The sequence below is a fragment of the Ammodytes marinus genome (genome assembly GCF_949987685.1).
Source record: "Ammodytes marinus genome assembly, chromosome: 14".
Lineage (NCBI taxonomy): Eukaryota > Metazoa > Chordata > Actinopteri > Uranoscopiformes > Ammodytidae > Ammodytes > Ammodytes marinus.
The window spans coordinates 30,773,898-30,796,111 of NC_137218.1; the positions used below are offsets into that span (position 1 = coordinate 30,773,898).

The 22,214-nt window shown below is 39.1% G+C and overlaps 1 protein-coding gene across 3 annotated transcripts in view; it reads left to right on the forward strand.

Moving 5' to 3' along the window:
• amot (angiomotin) overlaps positions 1 to 22,214 on the forward strand; it is a 167,060-nt gene that overhangs the window by 64,023 nt on the left and 80,823 nt on the right. For all 3 annotated transcript variants that reach the window (XM_080041217.1, XM_080041219.1, XM_080041218.1), the window contains one exon: positions 19,309 to 19,891. In XM_080041217.1, coding sequence (XP_079897343.1) covers positions 19,309 to 19,891 — 583 coding nt within the window. The remainder of the gene's footprint in view (positions 1 to 19,308; positions 19,892 to 22,214) is intronic.

The following is a 22,214-nucleotide window of genomic DNA, read 5'->3' on the forward strand; positions in this document are numbered from 1 at the left end:
TTGATCATTAATTAACAATTTTTCTTAATATTATAATTTCCATGAAATTAATAATATTCTTGACTTTGACCAAATCTACCCCTTATGGATTCCCAACACACAGCTCGATAGTTTGACCCAAATTCTGGCAGCGGCTATCACAGTCCAGCCTAAACCCCGCCCTAGGGCTTCCTTGGTATTTGCACAAGGAGGTATGTAAACTGCTGTGATGATAACTATTGAGAATTCTAACACCAGGTCAGTTTAGGCCCACCAAAGTGAACCCATACAGGTCAGACACCTAAAAGGGAAAGAAAATCTAAAGGTGCGAACACACTAGGCATTTTACACGCGTAAGATTTACGTGCGTAACGCAGCTAAAATGTTGCTTGATCATTTTGTGTCAAAAATGGTTATACGCGCGTAACGTGCCTAGTCTCCCTCCCGATATTGTATTTCCCTTATCAACCATGGCTGATCAGACCCGACACAACAGCGTGCATGTCCGCACAAAAACAACAACAACACGGCCAACAACTGTGCCAAAAGACAAACTGAACAGCACAAATAGCCTAGCATTAAAACAGCATTGCATATTCACGGCAGCTACATAACAAACACAGTTACAGCAGCATCGGTGCACGGCGGCACAACATAAAGGCAAGTAGCCAAAATTACCCTACCTGGCTGTGACAGGGGACCGTGGCTGGCGTAGATCAACACCGGTGCTTCGCTCTACTTGTCGTGAAAGTCCCGCGGACAGTCGTCATGTTTGGGTTCATAATATGAGGCGCTAGCCGCCCGCACACAACAGGGTGAGTTAACTAATGCTATACGGCGCTAACTTTGTTTATCGGCTAAAGCACAGCCGCACATATTCACTGAATTAACCAGGAAGTCCATTCTCCTGGTTTACTTTCCCCACGTCTTCTACGAGCGGCTTCATACAGCACCGGCCGCCCGCAATACATTTTTCTCCTCGGTGTCTCTCATCAGCCTCTGTGTACAGTACACTGTTCTCCGACCCTGCCAATGTATGTGACGTCGGGTCAAGCTCAACGCTGATTGGCCAACGGGGCTAATCGTCTCGCGTAGGAGCAACAAAAGTTCAATTTTTTTAACTCCTCGCGTAGCTGCGTAATATATACGCGCGCAAAGATGTTGCTTTAGCGCGAGTGAAAATGTTGCTTTAGCGCGAGTGACGCACTAAACCAATGGTTCCCTATGGAAAAACGGCCGATTTCATACGCGTCTGTACGCGTGTAAAGTGCCTAGTGTGTTCGCACCTTAAGAGGATCTCAGGAATAGAGTTTTGATGTTGCATATTTGTCTGGGGACAGCTATAAATTAATTAAAAACTAAAGTTTGAACTCCATCATCTACAAATGGAGAGCTTTAAGAGTGACTGAACATCTGTCTAGAAGTGGACTTCCTTCAAAAATATCCACAAACGCCACAAGAAAAGCGATTTTTTTTTTGGTAAAGGACAACCCAAACATTACATCTGGAGATGTGCAGACCGTTTGACACCACCATTCTTCACTTGGGAGAAGGTTCTTCTGGTGGCAGGCAGAGTTGCGTTTTAGCCCAAACATGGCAGTTTTGGTTATGGCCCATCTGATTATATTTACCTGCTCGATTTAAGCAATACAGCCCAGGGTTCACAAACTTTTGCAAATACAAAAGTTGGCAAATCATTCGTTTTATCTGTTTTAACAATTGATTTCCGGAAAAGAAAAGTGTTGAATTGATAAACAAACATCTGTTATTTCATATAAAAAATACTGGTATTGATAAAAATGAATGATTAATGGTTAAAATAAATAAAATTCAAAAGGCTCAAGGGGTTCACAAACTTTCAAGCAGCACTGTATATATTTACTCAACCTTCTAAAGATTACCACTTTTTAAAACAAAAGAAGCCTTTTTTTTGTATTTATTCATTTTTTGTTTTGTTGCGTCATTGCAGTAATGTAAGATTGTACTTCATAATAATTCATAATATATGAGTGTGACGGACTGTATTTTATGTTGTTTAAACTGAATAAAAATAGTTATGTGGAAAACAAATGCCTTAACAACCAAGTTGGAAAAAAAAGCATTTAAATATAAGAAAACATCTCATTGTTTCCCAAAAGTTTTTTTTAAATAGTGAGGAACCTGTCTGGCCTGTTTGATACTAATCACTTTACCTCGAAGGAACCAGATTCTAACAGCCATGAATACCACATGATTTAAATCATCGGGCAGGACGAGTTGGGACATGATCTGCTTGGCTTTGATGGCATTTCTTTGAGGGCAGTAATGTTTACAAAAAAACAGTTGACAGCTGCTGTTTGCAGGACACGCTAAGTGAGCAACAAACAGCAGGTGAATCAGACACGGCTAAAGGATGTGTATGTTAAATGTTGCAATTCCTAAGCTGTTGAAACCACTCACTGTCAACCCATCTCTCCATAGAAACCCAGGAAACCTTATTGTTGAAACAGAACCGTACCAATATTTTTTACTTTAAACACATCGCTGATTTTTTAACTCAAACAAAGAACATATTTAAAAATGTTCAAGAAGATTGTACGGTGGCCCAGAAGGGTCACAAAAACGGCAAAAGCCACAGCACAACAGCAAAAGCCACAACAGAAGTAAGCACTGGTCTGACTATACAGTATTATGGGACGGGACAAAAGTTTGTAGAAGAAAGAAGATTGAGGACTTTCAGAAGTAGGTTAAGTGTAACATTGTTGCTAGAAAACTGATTAATCTTGATAAATGAGCAATGTTTTTTTTAATGTGTTTTATATTTTCCTATTTTTCTACTCAAAGTTATTATGATTAGTTTATTATGAAGCTAATAATCATTCAGTAACGATAGCATGTATTTACATCATTTGGGTACTCTTTTCTGAGGAACTAAGCATGCCAGATTTTGACACCATTCGGGGCTTACGCCTTCTGGGCTAACGTTTCCCCATAGTGCAAAGCAGCGATATCAAGTTAATTTTGGTACAACTATTGTTTGATAAATTTTAAGCAGGTCGTTCTTTTGATGTTGTACTCCTATAGAGCAGCTAGACACAATTGACCGCTCAGTAAACTGATTTTCAGGAAACTGCCTCTCTTCCCTCGGTCCTTCGCTCAGAACAGTTTGTTTAGGTTTCACCCCAGCCCAATCCATTGTGATTGGTCACCTTACGATAGACTTCTGTAGCTTGGCTGAGCACCACAGCTCAGATGTAGTTGGTAAGGTGGTAGTGCTGGGTTTCGAATGAATAATGGTCATCTGATGATGATGAAGCAAAATAAACTTTGTTTTAGTACCGCTCATTCATTTAGGAGTAAACACTGCAGAACTAGTTCACTCCCGTGAAATTGTGTACACGTTACTTGGCAATGCCCTCCTCCCGCCAGTCTATCACTCTCCCTTTTAGCTTTTCTTTATTGAATTTTCTTTTTTTCTTTGATGGTTCAGCACCGTTATCAGTCATTATGACGACAAATAACTGTAAAACAAGGCTCCCACTCCCCTTCCCTCACCTGGAGGGATAGGCTACTCAAATTGCGTTGCTGCGCTACACTGAAATCTGCAACCAATACGAATATGTGACCATAGCAGGGGTTTTCCTGGCTCAGAATGGGCCTTCGGGGGGGTCAGTACGCGACCGACTTTTATGAGCAACAATAAAGGCAAAAAGTTTGTGTATTTTAAGAAGGGTATGGGGTTTGGAGAGGGGAGTTTCTGTCCAGCTAAAGAGCATTTCAGTAAGCCTGTCACACAATCACTGCTTTACCATGGAGCTCACTGACTCTGATGAAATCACAATAAACAACCTGTAGATATTAACTGATTAATAATGTAATTGTTTATAATTGATCCAAACCATGGAAATTGCAAGAAGGTAGGGCTGCTCGATAATGAAAAAAATCCTTATCATGACTTTTGATTGACATTGTGTAATCACGATTATTAAGACAGTTATTCATTGATTTAAGAAAATCATGCATTTATTTAACTTTTTGTTTCTGTTAACACCATGACTTTGGACTTTAAATATATCCTAATTGAACTGAAAACAAGGAAAATGGCAATAAATAAGTGAAAAATATTTTTATTTCTAATATTTTTATTGTGGAAAAAAATCATCATCTTAGTAAAAAATATTTGTAATAATTGAATAGCTGTATAGGTCATAATAAAAATAAACCGTTGAAATGGTGTTGATAGGGCACGTCTTTTGCTTGCATTAAATCTAAGGGCATGATTTATTTATGTCTCATCATGGAGCTGGTTGGATAGGCAGTTGCATTGTACAGTGTTGACTGTTGTGGTGGCAGTAGTCATGGAGCCTTACACTTCCTGTGTTTTTTTTTCCTCTCGTTCTCTGTCTCTCTCACGGTCGCGTGTCCGTGCGTGACTTATCTTGCACATTATTATAGTCTGTTGTGAGTCTGAAGTGTTTTCAGACAATACGATTAATTGTACATCTTCCAGAACGTTTTCAAAACACCCAGCAAACGCACCTCTCCCCCTCCTACTCGGAACCAGCTGTAAGCTAAACTATCAGGTGAGGGCGGGGCAGAGTGGAGCGCACGGCCGAAACAAGAGTTCGCTGGATTTTAAAGCCTGCATGTCACGCCGTGCGGAATGATAGTTTTATTACGATTATTTTGTTTTCATGATTGAGGTAAGCCGTAATAGTAATCGAAATGGAAATTCAAGTTATTTTAAATTGGGATTAATTTGGAGAGGTTTTAAATTGCTAAATTTATTCTCAATCTTTATATTTTTGGCGCTGGTGATTTTCCTTTGGCGCTGAATAAATCCTCTTTGGCGGGTGCCGAAACATTTTCTATGCAGGAAAAACCCTGCTTGCGCAAGCTGAAAATTGGACTGGGTGTGCGACCAGACCAAATGCAGTAATAAAAACTATGTAAAAAACGGCTTAATTTATGATTATCTGATTATCAGAGGAAAAATTTGGCTGTTTTAAAGATATTTAAAAGTTACTCGTAGCCGCTTTAAGGAAATATGTGCTGTTTTTTTGGAGCTAAAGCCTACCTCAGGGGTCACCAACACAGTGCCCGCGGGCATCAGGTCGCCCGCAAGGACCATTTGAGGCGCCCGCAGGCCTGTTCTAAAAATAGCACAACTCACCAGTGAGCTGCGTCTAAAAAAAATTTAATTAATTTTAAAATATACTTTTTTCAAATCACACATTTATATGTATATGAAAATGACAAGATCTTTAAAATAAAATAATTACAAATATTTGTACAATACATGGAAGTTTAGATAATTCAGTCGATCTCTGACCTATTCTAGTTCAAAGGTGAGTGCGCATGACAAAGGAAGCTTCAATGTTCGCGGGGCTGAGCGTAAGCTAGCGGGAACAGCGATGATGGGGAGCTGAATCCATGAGCTGAATGGATAGCTAACCCTAACCCTAACTTATCATTTTCACAGTGACACAACAGCTACCATGCTATCTACCCCGCGGGAAGCGCGCTACGCTAAAGGCAGCTTTGGGAAAGCATCCGTCTTTTTTCACGAAGCCGGCAACAAACTCCCAAAAAGCAACCAAAGCCTCGTTTAGAGCTGCACATTTTCTGATAAAGATGAAGGCCTTTTCAGACGGAGAAGTGTTCAAAGAAGCAATGATGATTATTGCCAACACTGTACTTAAAGGTGAAGTAAACGTTTTTTTTATGTTAATATAAGTGTTAAATCGCTATTTATTCATACAGTGATTGAAATGCGTACATTATGTAAGTACATAATGTGCGCGTTTCATAAAGCCGATCTCTCAGTCAGCTGCTCTGCATGTAACAGGCAAATAAACTTATTGGAGGACCCCAAAATGTTTATCCAATCACAAGAGAGAACGCTACAGACCAACACCCTCTCACTCATGGTCTCACTGCCGGTGCACGCCAGAGCAACAGATGGGTGAATGTTTATGCGCCTACAATGGCGGAGCAGGTAAAAACCCTTCCCAATGGTTTTTATCATGTTTTACCACACTTATGGATCTGAGATGATGCTAGATAACTCGCTGCTTGAAGAGCATGTGCATTAATGTGGTGACGTAGGGACGAGCAAGGGGGGTGCTAACTGCAGTAACTGACAGGAAGTTAGCTAAAAGAACCATTCCGCTTACAGCACCTTTTTAAAGACGAGAAAAATGGAGCCGATCTAATCTCCACTCTCTCCGATGTCCAACTGGGGGCATCGACGATGACTAGACGGGTGTCAGCTATGTCCACTAACCTGGCAGAGCAGCTGGACCGGGATCTGGCGCGGTGCAGGTAGTTTAGCATCCAGTGCGACGAGTCCGTGGACAAGAGCAGTACAGCGCAGCTGTCAGTCTTTATCCGGATGGTGTTTGAAGATTTCTCCACAAAAGAAGAACTCCTGACACTACTGCCCTTAAAGACAACTACGAGGTGAGTTGACGTTTACAACGTGGTGAAGGAGTTTTTCATACAGAAAAAGGTACCACTGGAAAAGCTAGTAGCGGTGACTACAGACGGGGCTCCTGCTATGATCGGCCGACATGCAGGTTTCATCGTGCACTGTAAAGGTGACCCAGACTTCCCAAAACTTCTGCATTACCACTGCATCATTCACCAGCAGGCTTTATGTGCAAAAGTGATCGGCTTTGAGCATGTGATGACTCCCGTTGTGAAAATCATCAACAGCATCCGCTCCAAAGCGAAACAGCACAGGATATTCAAGGTGCTATTGGAGGAGATGTCAGCAGAATATGGCGACCTGCTGCTACACACAGAAATCTGATGGCTGAGCAGAGGACGAGTTTTGCTTCGTTTTTGTCACTTTTGGGTGAAATCAAGGAGTTCAAAGGGGAAGATGTCTCGCTGCTAGAGGACACAGAGTGGACACTTGACCTCGCATTTCTAACGGACATTACTGGGAAACTAAACCACTTGTACTTCGAGCTGCAAGGCAAAGGTAAGACTGTTGTTGTCATGATAAGTGCTTTAAATGCATTTAAAGCCAATATGAACATTTTCTCTGTGCATTTACAGAGAAAAAAAATGCTGCACTTTCCCTCTGTGCAGTCGGTGCTGAAAGACAATGCTTCTGCATCTGAGGCATTGGACAAAAATGCAGAAAAGTATTGTCAAGTCATAAACAGACTTGGACAAGAGTTTGAGGATAGGTTTTGTGACCTTGATCAGCTTGAGCCATGTGTCTCATTAATCTCCAATCGTTTCATGAACAAGGACATAACTGACATTGCTGAGCAACTAAGTGCAACGTTCAACTTGGATGCTGGACAGGTGGAGATTGAAATTGTAACATTGCAAAATGACCTGCACCTCAAAGCCCACCAGGCTGCACCAAACTTTTGGAGCCTTGTTGGCACAGAAAAGTACAGTGGTGTAAGCACATCAGCTATGACGGTTGCCAGCCTGTTTGGTTCAATCTATCTCTGTGAATCAGCATTTTCTGTTATGAACTTCATCAAGAACAAACACAGAACCCGCCTCACTGATGCACATCTGCAAGACTCACTCAGAGTCAGAGTTGCAGTGTCAAGTTACACACCAGACTACAACACACTGGTGAACAGCATGCAATGCCAGTCTTCCCACTAACGTCAGTTGCAAAGCTGAATAAAAAATAGGATACATTGTGTTCAATGTAATAGTGTTCATGAAATGTAACAGATATAATTTTGTAAAAATGCAGCAGACTTGGTCATTAGTCAAAATGTGATTAGATGTATTTGAAAATATGTAAGTAGATTTTTCTTAAACATTACATAATTGATCACTTTTTCAAACAAGGTGCAATACATAGTTAATGATTTGTTAAAAGGGTTTGTCACTGGCTAGTGAAAATCTGAGATTTTTTCCTATGAAATGTTGTGAATTTTAAATAGGAAAAATTGTGTTCCATTCAAAAGAGTATTCATGAAATGTAAAATATTATTTTGTAAAAATGCAGCAGACTTGGGCATTAGTTCAAAATGTGGTTAGATGTATTTGAAAATATGTAAGTTTATTTTTCTTAAACATTAAATAATTGATTTCTTTTTCAAACAAGGTGCTAAATAGTTAATGATTTGTAAGGGTTTTTCACTGACTAGTGAAAGAAAAAGATTTTTCCTATGAAATGTTGTAGTGATCCTCTGAAAAATTTAAACAATTGCTGAGATTAATAGAAATAAAGTGTTGAATATTGATATAATAATCAAAATTTTTAAGTCATTGTTGATAATTGTTGTGAGAAATCATTAACATGATCAGTGTCTTCACATAGATGAGTATCATTAATCATTACTAACAATATATAACTAAAGGCAAACTGAGCAAATTTGTTATTTCAGAAGAGTGTATCAAACTGGGTGCCCTTCGTATGACTCAGTACCCATGAAGTAGCCCTCAGGTTCAAAAAGGTTGGTGACCCCTGGCCTACCTGATTTGAAGAGCCGTTCAAATGGCAGACCCTATTGGGATCAAGACAGATAAATCGCATAACTTAAACGGGTCAGGCGATTTCTGCTCAGAGTGCAGGACGACAAGGAGAAAGCTTGGAAAACAGAGAGAAAGAGAAAGAAGGAGAGTTGTAGCTTGGCAGCTCATGGGAGAGGAAACAAAATGTTAGAGAATTGCATGAATATATTATTGTCATTATCAGTTACAATGTTTGCGTCGGCTGGACACTTATCTTCTGGTCAGACCATGGTACTCCGGCGCAGACAACCAAGACTGAGGCCACACTGCATTAATTTTTTATTTGCCTTGTAAGTTAAAGGCAAAGTTTATAAACATCCTGTCAACAGTTGACAAAAACTGAGCAGCTTTTGAGAAAAATAAAGTTTAGGTCAGCTCCATTGTCATAACTGCCCAAATACAAAATGTGTCATTTTTTAAATGTAATAAAACTAAATCCTTCATAGGTTAGCTGCTCATTTCAATGCAGTCTAGTTAAAGCGGCTACGAGTAACATTTAAATATCTTTTAAACAGCCTCATGTTTCCTCTGATAATCATAAATTACCTTTAACAGCAAACGAGACCATCAGTGCAAAGAAAGACGTTTTTAAATAGTTTTTATTACTGCTTTTGATCTGGTCGCACACCCAGTCCGATTTTCGGTTCGCTCGTGCAGGCTCTATGGTCACATATCCATATTGGTCGCAGATTTCAGTGTGGCGCAGCAACGTGATTTGAGAAGCCTATCCCTCCAGGTGAGGGAAGGGGAGCGGGAGCCTTGTTTGAGACAGTTATTTGTCGTCATAATGACTGATAACGGGGCTGAACCATCAAAGAACAAAATTAAAATGCAATGAAGAAAAGCTAAAAGGGAGAGTGATATAGGCTACGGGCGGGACGAGGGCGTTGCCAAGCAACGTGTATACAATTTCACAAGAGCGAAACTAGACTGCAGTGTTTACTCCTAAATGAATGAGCGGTTGGTACTAACACACAGTTTGCTTTGCTTCACCATCATCAGATAACCATTATCTGAAATAGTCATTATTTACATCAACAACACAAACACATTACCTCATCGTGATCCATACTAACTGCCGTCTGTCGTTCATTCGCTTTCTGTGAGGACACGTCTTTCAGCTCCGTGAGAGAGAGAGGTGACACTGCTGCATCTACTCATTGCAATCAGGTGTGTGTGGCAGTGACTGGCATTAGTTGATGCAGTGTCAAAACCACTCTCACGGAGCCGAAAAGAGTCCTCACACTTTCAACACACGGACATGCACTATATTGCGCCCTTCTCAGTTCACACTCGCACGCCTGTCACGCGCTAGTAAACAGCTTTGCGACAGCGGGCGTCGTAAAAATACTACCGCTTTTGTCCAAAGGGGACGCCAACGTGCCATGTTACTCGTAGTGGCTTTAAGGGGTACACGGACTAAACCTTTAGTGCATCTTAGGCCTTTTTTGGTACCTTTTGGTTTTTCATTTCACAATTGCTGAGGCTGTGTTCATGCAAATGGCTTCATATTTGGTCAAAGCTAATGATTTTTGACCAATTTATGAATTTTAATCTCAATTCATTGATTAACACCATAATGCACTGTATATGCATTTTCCTCACACTCAGCCTCATTCGACCATTTTTGGCCCCATTGACTCCCATTCAAACAAAAAAAATTTACCCTGCTGCCAATAGCTGATAGAAACCAGATATATATATTTTTTTTTGCTTCCTTGCACTAATGTCTTGAAAATTTACATTTTTAGTGTTTTTTTTTAATTGCATCGGTTTTCTCACATATACCATTGGTTTTAATTACAGGCTGAGATTTAATATTGCTCTCCTCTGCTACTAGCCACTGCAGGCCACATGAATAAATTGTTTCAACTAAAATGCTCTCTCTGTATTCTTAGTGATGGCATAGTATAGTATAGATGTGTTTTTCGACAAATAAGTGTGTGTGCGTGTCTGTGTGTATCCAAACACAGACACTGAAATTCACATAGAGAAAGACAGCTCAGTGTTAATCCATAAAAACTGCATGTTTTGATCCCATGGTAAATTGAGGTTAAATACATGAATGTGGTAATATTAGACATTCATCCTGTTCTTATACCTTGAAATGATAAATGTTTACTATTTTACAGCTGATGCGTAAATTTCATCCTTATAGGCATGAAGAGCAAAGATACCCGTAGTGGAAACGAGGGAACTGTGATATATTTTGTATTGTTATCAGTTGTAAAGGCCATAGGCAGGAAATAATTCATAAAACATCGGAAAAAATCATAAAAAGATTAAATTTCAAGTTATTAGAGCAGGATGAATGTGTAATATTACCATATTCACAAACGTATCCTCAATTAACCATGGGATCAAAACATGCTGTTTTCATGGATTTACATTGAGCTGTATTTCTATGTGAATTTCATTGTCTGTTATTGGATACACACACAGGCACACACATACAGGTGAAACTCGAAAAATTTGAATATCGTGCAAAAGTTCATTTATTTCAGTAATTCAACTTTAAAGGTGAAAATAATATCTTATACAGACTCATTACATGCAAAGTGAGATATTTCAAGCCTTTATTTGTTATAATTGTGATTATTATGGGTTACAGTTTATAAAAACCCCAAATTCTAAATCTCAGATAATTAGAATATTACATAAAATCAATAAAAAAAGTTTTTTAACCCTTTAGGCGCCGGGTTTAATTTTGAAAAATACTTTATTTTGACACCTAAATTTCAGAAGGCTCTGGATTGAAAGTGGTTTGAGATAGAGACAAAAAGTTAATGAGACAAATATTGAGAATGTCCTGAAGTTTATCTAGGGAATAAATGTTTTCATCTAATTTGCATATTATGACGTCATATGGCGGCGGCCATATTGGATTATGTAATTTCCATGAAATACCTGATATTTTGAAATAGAGTTGAACTTATTTCATCAAGTTCACCCCCTCCATCCATTTGTTATGATGTCCACTATGTTGTAAGCCAACAGTTGTAAACTAGAACTAGAACTACACCACAAAACAGGCACTTTTTATGATTTTATATTTTTTACCCATTTTTACTTTTGTCTTCTATTATTATGATTATTATTATTACCATTATAATATGATAATATGAATATATATATATATATATATATATATATATATATATATATATATATATATACATATATATATATATATATATATATATATTCATATTCAATAGTTTTTTTCTCTCTGTTGTACTTGATGTATTTGCATTGAATATTGTATGTATTGTTGTTTTTCCTTGAATTTGTTTGAACTCGACGTCATTGTAAATGAGGGTCACCCCTCAATTGGTCTCGAGGATAAATAAAAGTTAAATGAAATGAAATGAAAAATACATTTACAGTCATATGTAAAAGTTTGGGAACCCCTCTCAGCCGGCAATATAATTGACTCTGCTTTCACAAAAAAATATATAAAAGTGGTATGTCTTTAATTTACCAGGAACAGCTAAGTACTGGGATGTTTTCCAAACAAAGATTTTTTGAAAAGCAGTATTTGGTTGTATGAAATAAAATAAAATGTGAAAAACTGGCTGTGCAAAAATATAGGAACCCTTGTGGTTTTGTTGATTTTAATGCCTGTAACAGCATGTAAAACTGATTACTTTAAACACAAAGTTGGTTGGATTATGTTGTTAAGCCTTGAACCTCATAGCAATGTCTGTTTAATCATGAGAAAATGTATTTTAGGTGCCTAAATGCAAGTTGCACTTCTCTTTGACTCTCTGCTGAAGTGAGACGGAATGGGATCATCAAAACAGCTCCCAAAAGATCTGAAAAACAAAGATTGTTCATTGTCATGGTTTAGGAGAAGGCTACGAGAAGCTTTCCCAAAGGTTTCAATCGTCAATTTCGACTGTAGGGAACGTTGTCAGGAAATGGAAGGACACAGGCATAGTGGCAGTTAAACCCAGGCATGGCAGACCAAGAAAAAAACAGGAGCGGCATAGGTGGAGGATTGTGAGAATGGTTGCACACAACCCACAGATCACCTCCAAAGGCCTGCAAGAACATCTGGCTGCAGATTGTGCATCTGTACATCGTTCAACAATTCAGCGCAATTTGCACCAAAACATCTGCTTTTTAAAAAGACCAAATAACTTAATTTTTGTCTCATCAGTCCAAAGCATTTTCTTCCAATATGAAACTGGCTTGTCTAAATGAGCTTTTGCATACTCCATGCAACTGTATCTGTGGCGTGGGCGCAGAAAGGGCTTCCTTCTCATCACCCGGCCATACAGATGTTTTGGTGCAAATTGCACTGAATTGTAGAACCATGTACAGATACACAATCTGCAGCCAGATGTTCTTGCAGGTCTTTGGAGGTGATCTTTGGGTTGTGTGCAACCATTCTCACAATCCGCCGCATATGCCGCTCTTGTACTTTTCTTGGTCTGCTAGACCTTGGTTTAACTGCAACTGTGCCTGTGTCCTTCCATTCCCTGACAACGTTCCTTACAGTAGAAATTGACAATTGAAACCTTTGGGAAAGCTTCTTGTAGCCTTCCCCTAAACCATGACAATGAATAATCTTTGTTTTTAAGATCTTTTGGGAGCTGTTTTGATGATCGCATTCTGTCTCACTTCTGCAGAGAGTCAAAGAGAAGTGGAACTTGCATTTAGGCACCTAAAATACCTTTTATCATGATTAAACAGACCTTTATATGAGGTTCAAGGCTTAACAACATAATCCAACCAATTTTGTGTTTAAAGTCCTCAGTTTTACATGCTGTTACATGCATTAAAATCAGCAAGACCACAAGGGTTCCCATATTTTTGCACAGCCAGTTTTTCACATTTTATTTAATTTCATAAAACTAAATACTGCTTTTCAAAAAATCTTTGTTTGGAAAACATCCCAGTACTTAGCTGTTCCTGGTAAATTAAAGACATACCTCTTTTATCTTTTTTGTGTGAAAGCAGAGTCAATTATAATGCCGGCTGAGAGGGGTTCCCAAACTTTTTCATATGACTGTATATAATGCTGCGTCACATGGCTGCACCACTGCTGCGCATGGACGCACCGGGGCCGTAGAAAGAGTGCACACTAACTCCCTACTTTTGCTTGCCATATTCTCTCAAAAACTCCTAAATCCAGCTTCAGCATAAATAGCTTAGGGCTGCCTTGATTTCCAACTGACAAAAAAAAAAAAAAAAAATTTAAGTGCTAGCAAGCACGATGTGTGCTTGTGTATGGTCATATCCGTGCGAAAGGCCGCGATTTGCAGTAAATAAATGTCCACATGTGTCTCCAAGTGTCTCTGTAGGCTACTTAAAAAGAAATCAAGCAAGTAGACTAATAATAACATTAATGAATTATTGGTTATCGCATCACAGAAGGCCTGTTGGCCTATAATAATAATAAAAAACACCACCTTAACTATGTTTACAGTTTTAAAATGTTTTGAATGAAATGCAAACCTCAGTGAATCATTTGCTCTTGTTTCTCTGTCCTGAGATTCACACAGACTGAGCAGTCTTGTTTAAATGTTACAAATTGAGCTAATAAACTGAACTTTGAAATGTTTTGCTGCAGAAGTTATCTCAGCTAATTTGTTATCTAATTTCATAATAAGGTGATTGTATGCAGAATGCTCGTGCCAGAAACTCATACAGTGGTTTTGTACAGATAAATAAATAAATATTAGCAGGTTTTCAATAGTATTTCAATTTAGGGGGGGGCGCGAAAAAAGTTCTGTCCCCTAGGGGGGGCATGACAGAAAATAATTGAGAACCACTGGTCTAGAGGAAGAGTGGAGGGGCACAAAATCCAACGGGCTTGAAGACCACTGTCAAGTTTCAACAGTCAGTGATGATTTGAGGCACCATGTCATCTGATGGCGTTGGTCCACTGTGTTATCAAGTCCAAATTCACCACAGCTGTCTACCAGGAGATTTTAGAGCACTTCATGCTCCTGTCTGTTGACAAGCTTTATGGAGATGCTGAATTACTTTTTCCAGCAAGACTTGAGACCTGTCCACAGTGCCAAAACCACGAGTAACTGATTGACTAACCATGGTATTACTGTGTTGATTGACCAGACAACTCTCCTGACCTGAACCCAATAGAGAAACTATGGAGTATTGTCAAGAGGCAGATGAGACACACCAGACCCAACAATACAGACGAGCTGAAGGCCACTATCAAAGCAACCTGGGCTTCCATAACACCTCAGCAGTGCCACAGGCTGATAGCATTCATGCCACGCCGCATTTAGGCAATAATTCGTGCAAAAGGGGCCCAAACCAAGTACTTAGTACATATGCATGATTATACTTTCTAGAGGGTCGACATTTCTGTATTTAAAATCCTTTTTGTATTGATTTTATGTAATATTCTAATTTTCTGAGATTTTGAATTTGGGGTTTTCATAAGCTGTAAACCATAATAATCACAATTATAACAAATAAAGGCTTGAGATATCTCACTTTGAATGTAATGAGTCTATATAATATATTAGTTTCACCATTTAGGTTGAATTACTGAAATAAATTAACTTTTGCACGATATTCTAATTTTTCGAGTTTCACCTGTACATATTTGTTGAAATACACATATACACTACTCTATGCTATTATGAAGAACCCAGACAGAGCATTGTATCTTAAATAAATGATTCATGTTGCCTACAGTGCCCTATGTAGCAGGGGAGTGCAAAATTACATTTTAGCCTGTAGTTGAAACACTGGCATATGTGTGAAATGAGCAACAACTAGTAAAAAACACACAAAAAATGTACAATGTCAAGACATTAGTGCAAGGAACCAAAAGAACAATAAAAAAATCAGTTTCTCTCATCTATTGGCAGCAGGGTCAAAAAGTGTGGTTTTAATGGAATTCTGTGTGCCGTACAATGGCCCTTAATGGATAGCAAATTTTAAATCTTAAAAAGCAAAAAAATAGAAATGCATTCAGTTCAATATTATTGTTAGTTCTTGACATCTATCACACTCTTATAATCCCCCTCAAAAAAATCCAATTTAGACAATTATTTTGCTTTTAATAAAAAAAAAAGTTTTTTCAATAAAAAAAAACTAGTCACGATAAGTGAGAAGGAGGCAGAGGCAGAGTTTTTTTTTAAAAATCTTAGACGGCAAAAAAATTTAAAATGCATTGAAATCAATATAATTGCTAATTTTTGACATCTATCACACGCTTTTAATCCCCCTCAGAAAAAAATCCAATTTAGAGTGACTTTTTCTAAAAGAACTGGAATACCTTGGATTAAAAGAGTTGTTAAATATTTTTTGTTTACACTTTCAAATGTTTTAATCATCTTGATATTAGCACTAATTATAACCACACACCATGTTAAATAAATATTTTTCCTAATCCTCATTCTTAGGTTGTGTTCACCCTTAATAGTCCACTTCTTTGGTGCGCACCAGTTGAGAGCGGATATATTGTTTTGTTTTTGAGATGTTTCGGTTTGCGTTTATAAAGGCAAAAATCTAACGTATATTAGTTACATTTGTTCAAGTGGATTTCTTTGGCAGCAAATATTTCTCCTTTTCTGTTAGCCTTTTTTAACACATTATTCCCTTGGCATAATTTTGGGTGGGCGTTGACGCAAAACAAGAAACATTGTTAACAAAAGTCATGTGCACGGACATGTTGTCAGACAGTTTGGTGAGGGAAAATGCAATTCGTGGGCAATTTCTACCATATCTTACATCACAGAGCATTGGCAGGTTATTTCATGCAATGAATTTTTGAATTTAGTAGTAGCTCTTGTGGAATTAGATTCTGTAGATGGATGGATGGACGGAATGATGGATGGATGCCACGGTTAGCAGAATAACAAGGCAAATATAAACTAAGAAACTTGTCTGGGCCATCACTCTCATGCATTCATCAAACTTTTCTCTGCACTGTCTGAGCTGATAGATAGGCTGTGTTGCCACGGTGATGTTGAGTCTTAAACTGTTCTATCTTTGCACACACACAGAGCAGCTGATAGAGAAACGCGTTGAGACACATGTGCACATTTATTTACCGCAAATCGCGGCCTTTCGCGCAGTTATGACCATGGGAAGAGTTTTAGCAGTTTTTGCGATTTTGTGAAAAATCTTTAACAGCTTAAATGGGCTTGGCCTATGATACAAGATGCAGTAGACCTCAGTGAATATGTGGATATAAAGTTTTTGAATGTGGGATGTTTGGTTGGGGAGTTATGAGCAAAAAGATATTGTCAGCCTCTCCACTGTAAAGACACTTTTTTGAATTTCGTGCCCAAAAAAAAATTATTTTCTCAATAAGTCCCACCCACATTAATATGTCTTGGCCATATTTTTTATATAGACTCAGGTATGCCCCATGATGGTCTCCCTGGAGTTTTAAGCGGCTAGTTACGAGATGTCAAATGTTCACGTTTATGGCGCCCCCTCATGGCAAAAAATTTAGAAACTTTTTGAGAACACATCTTAGGATAGCACCAACATATGTCTAAAGTTTGGACTTGATACGATTTATAGTTTTGGATTTATGAATATTTACGTACAAGGTAGTACAAGTTAGCTCATTTTCAAATATTCAAAGCGCTACCGTTTCGTCAACTAAGGTCATATCAAAATTATTTTAAATATTTTGTTTCCGTGTGCGTCTGCAAAAATTGTGGGAGCTGAAATGAAAAGTGAGTTTTGCAGTTTTTGCGATTTTGCGAAAAATCAATATCTACGTGTGGCCTAAGCCAAAAGATGACTCTAGCTGACTCCAGTGAATCTGTGGATATAATATAAACCTTTTAATTGTGGGATGTTTGGTGTGGGAGTTATAGCCCCAAACGCGTTACCCTTGGTGTAGCGCCACCTAGTGGCCGGCATGTCTGAATTTTTCGTCTGCGTACCAGGCACGGACCTGGATATAGTCATCCAATGGCATGTCCCAACCCTTTACGGTTTGGGCTGTGGATGCAGTTTTAGGGGACCAAAAATTATAAGAATCAGAATAATAATCTTTACAAAAACAATAGGGTTCCCTGCCCAGCAGGGCTTGGGAACCACGTTGCTCTGCAAAACGCGGTCCCAGCTCCTGCTCGGCCCCCTAATAATATCTAATAAAATCTAACCTAATAATCCTTACAAAAACAATAGGGTTCCCTGGGGTTCTCCTTGGGAACCTGCTCGGGCTTGTCCCCCTAATTATGCTTATGCCTTAATTATCATCTCTATTGCCTTGTTTCCACCGAGTAGAATGGGTCGGAGCGGTTCGGTCTGGTTATTTTGGCTTTCCATTTGCCAAAAGTTGGGTAGGGTACGGATATAAGCGAGCCTAACTGCTCTAAGCCGCTCCCATTTTCGGTACTCCACAGTTGGGGTTTCTAAATATCTCTATATTTAAATACATTTTGACAAGGTTTTTTCTGGTTGCTCTGAATAATGTATGTATCCATAGTATGATGATGATTATGGGCCCGTAATTATTGTTCTCCACCATACTTATTCTGAGTGGTGGTGGTGGTGGTTCTTATTCTTCCATGACATTTTTCTAGTTCCTACTCCTCCCACACCGTTACACGCAGACATGCAAAAATGTCACAGAACGTGCGTCCCTACCCCACGGGGTGTGCTATTATACAGTTTTTTTAATTTCCACTAGGGGGCGCTGTTATTAAGCCCCAACTGAAGAAAGTTTGAGAGGCCACGCCCCTCACCCCGTAAGGCCGATTGACTTGAAATTTCTCACAGAGGTGTATGTTAGGGTGCTCTACAAAAAAGCCTCTGGGACCATAAAAGTCCGCCTGGAAATATTTTACGCTAATGAGCATAAACTGAAAAACAGGGTTTAAACCACAACTTTCTCAAATTTCGCTTTATCAACACCAACTTTCTCACGAAGCTTCGGGGGACTATGGCACACATGCCCGTAAAAGATTAGTAAGAAAGCTTGAAAAATATGGCCGCCATTGACCAAAACGTTTACGCAGGGGCGGGGCTTATTAGCAAATTGGCCATAACTCCTTAACCATAGTTCCTATCATCATCGAACTTGCTGGATATGTGCAGAAGTCATGTGGGAGCATGTCCCTCAAAGCTTGTTGAGATTAACCCAAATGCGAAAACCATAATTAAAAAATGCAATGTTTGACAGGCCACGCCTCTTTCCCACTCACTCTGATTGACTTGAAATTTCTTACACATGTACAGCTCATGGTGCTCTACAATAAAGCCTCTTGGACCATAGGGGTCAGCCATGATTTTTTTTCTTCCCTAATTTACATGACCTGAAATACAGTCAAGTTATATCTACTTTGTGGATTCCCAACCTATCATCACCAAATTGTGTATACAGCATCAGGGGACCAACATACACATGTGTATAAAGTTTTAGCGAGATAGCTCAAAAAACATGGCCGCCCTTAACGAAAACGTCTTCGCAAGAGCGGCCATTTTTCTGCCGATTTGCCACGATTGCAACCTTCAATCGGCCACAACTTGGGACTCGAGACTGGAAAGCGCGCGGCGGCGGTTCATAGAAGCGTTCGAGCCCGGCCGACGGGTGGGGCGCCGCCGATGCGGGGCTGGCGGTCGGCGCCGGGTGGCCCGTACTTTCAAAATCTCTGCGGGATTTTCTAGTTATTATTATTGTATTATTATTACTAATAGGGGCAGCTAATAGTCAGAGATACTTTTTTTCTGTATCAGTAAACAAAAAGAAAGCATCTACTTGTGAAATGTTAATAAAATTGAGCAAAACAACTAGTCAGTTTATAACACTGTCTGTGAAAACATTTGCAATATTCCATACACCAACACATAACACAATCTGAGGTTGTTAATCATGTATTCACACAGCTAATCTCTTCTCAGGTCCAGTAAGGAGAGTTCGGTTCATTCCCAGCGGCCCCTTCACCAGCACAGTCCCACCTCTTCCGTCACCTCTGTGGGTTCCCTATCCCGCACACAGTCTTCCTCCCTCAGCAGCAGGATCAGCACCTCCCACTTGTCCTATCCCTCCTTCCCTCAGCAGCAGCCCCAGAGCCAGGGAGAACCCTTTCCAAACACAGGGCCCCGCAGTCCACAGGTTCCCATTTCTCACCAAGCAGCCGAACCCTTTACCCTAGGGTCCATTCATCCAACACCATCAAGAGGTCACAGTTTCCCTCATGACCCTTATGGGTCCACCCCAAGGATTCAGCAGCAGCACCATCAGTATCAACTACAACAGCAGCAGCAGCAGCAGTTTCAAGGACCTCCACCTCCTCTGCCTCATCTGCTTGTCCAGGCTGGACATTTCCCACACCCACACTCCTACTCCCACTCCCACCTGCAGGGAGAGCCCTTTGCTATGATGGCGCGCGCCCACCAAATGGTGGATGTGCTGACGGATGAAAACAGGATGCTGAGGCAGGAGATGGAGGCCTGCCGTGAGAAAGTCACCAAGTTACAAAAGGTAACATTGTTTGCAGATGAGGTTTAAAGACAAGTTTCTAATGTGTTACCACATATTAAACCTGATCCATAACCATATGTACACTGTAAAGGTTATTTTATAGATGTAAATCTTCCTTCCGTCTATGGCCAAACGAAAAAAACTTCTAAAGCAATTTTATTATTATGGAGGACAATCTTTATTCTTTGTCAAAATGCAAACTAAAGTTCAGCTGAAGCTAATATGAGTCTGAGTTTGAAGTGTATCTCCAAAAGTCTTTTAGTGTGAAATTCCAACTTTGTGCTTCCACAGACACTGTCTCCTTGCTGAGCTGTGGAAGAGGGATATTCACACAAAACATTAAAAGACAATTGGGCTCAATTGTAACTAGTACACAACAATACTGTGATGTAAAAAAATAATGATTGTAAGCTGCTTTTAACAAAAGAGTCTGCTAATTGTATGCTACTTTAAGCTAATACATGTTATCTGCAGGGCAATGAAAGACGTTTTTACAAACTTTGAAAAAGTGAAAAAGCTAGATGAGGGCCATCAACTAGATCAATTACTTCAGCGCTATAATTTTCTTCACATTCACAATTTGTTCTTGTTATTGTGTGTAGGTTGCAGGTGTTGCACTGAACTGAATGAGATACTATGTAGTACAAACATAGATAGTATATAAAATGGATCTAGCATCCGGGCTGATCTCAGTTCTCCCAGCAGCATCCCTTTTTCTTGGCTTATGCGCGTCGCCATCTTGTCAGTGTTTGACTCTGCCTCCCTTCCTCGTACCAAAAAAGGGCATGTACACTGAATTAGCAACATTAGCACGACCGCCAGGAGCTAGGCTAACAGCTAACAGCATACCCTCTACTAAATAGCCTACCGGTGGACGAGCTCAGTCACGTCATTCGCTGCCTCCAGTTTTGTCCAACAACCCCAACAGAGCTGAACAGTTTCTCAATATCACCTCCCAGCACCTGAGAGAGGGCATTACGAAGCTCATAGCTGAAACAAATGTCTTCTTCTAGTGTTGACTATTGGCTTAAACAAGCTGATCTCAATGTATTTGCAGTAATATTAATTGGTGTGAATGCTGAAGCATTCACAGTATTGATATTCTACAAGCTTCAAAAATTATTATTCCGCCATTTCTTCGTCCTTCCATATCTTCAACATACTTCAACCTTCAAACGTGGTTCAAATATCAATATAGTTCAGACATTAATGATATGATAATTTCCATAACATTCATAACTTCAAAGAAAATGAACCATTTATGAAATTTGTATTTGATACAAAATTATGATTCCTCCTACTCGTTCATACTTCATCATAGAAACTCCATTTGAAGTTCACCATGTTTGTCACACTCAGGAGAACATTTTCATAATTCACTATTTATTCATAAAATGTATAACTTCAGAGATATTAAAGGTGTATTCAACCAAAAATCATCATTGGGAATGAATGGGGCAAAGACATGTAAATCCATGTAATGTCCTGAAGGAGCTGAACAGTTAGTATGTTCATTTAAGTTTATCGGATGAAAAATGACGCATTTTCATATCCGCTTTGAATGGGGCTGTGGAGTAATTTTTGCAAAATAAAATTTTAAATCCACATACATATTTTCATACATTTTCATATTTTCGGGAAACCTCTACCACTTTCCAGAAGAGTTAATTTCAAACTCCTGAGAAAGTTGAACATTTTCAAAGTTAATTGAGGAAAAGCATTCTCAAACTCTCTACTTGGAAAAATTTCAGTTGAACTTGGCCAATGTATTCTCTAGCTAGCCAAAGGGATTGGAGTTTGACCTACATTATCGTATGATGTCATCATACCCCTTGTAATGTAATATAGACTCTGTGGCGTAGTGGGTAATTCTTTGGTCTGGGGAACCAATGATTGCAGGTTCAAGTCCCATATCTGCAATTAAATTTTATCCGGCTAAAGTGTCCGAGTGTCTAAATGGGAACATGAGTCATACTAAGTGTAGTGAACCTCTTTGCGCCGCTCCTCCTATTCCCGTGGCCAGCAGCAATCTTTACTAAGACATTTCCTGGGGGGTACAGAGATCCCTTGTGATCCGTGATAATGTAGGTTACAAATGTAGACTGAGTGATAAAGCATATTACTGAAAAACAAAGCTAAAGATTTGAAGTTGACATATGTATGTTATTTTGCTATTAATCTGTTTTAACAGTTGATTTCTGGAAAAGAAAATTTTTGAATTGATAAACAAACAAATAATCTGTTATTTCATTTAAAAAATACTGGTATTGATAAAAATGAATTAATAATGGTTAAAGAGGACCTATTATACTACTTTTCTGGT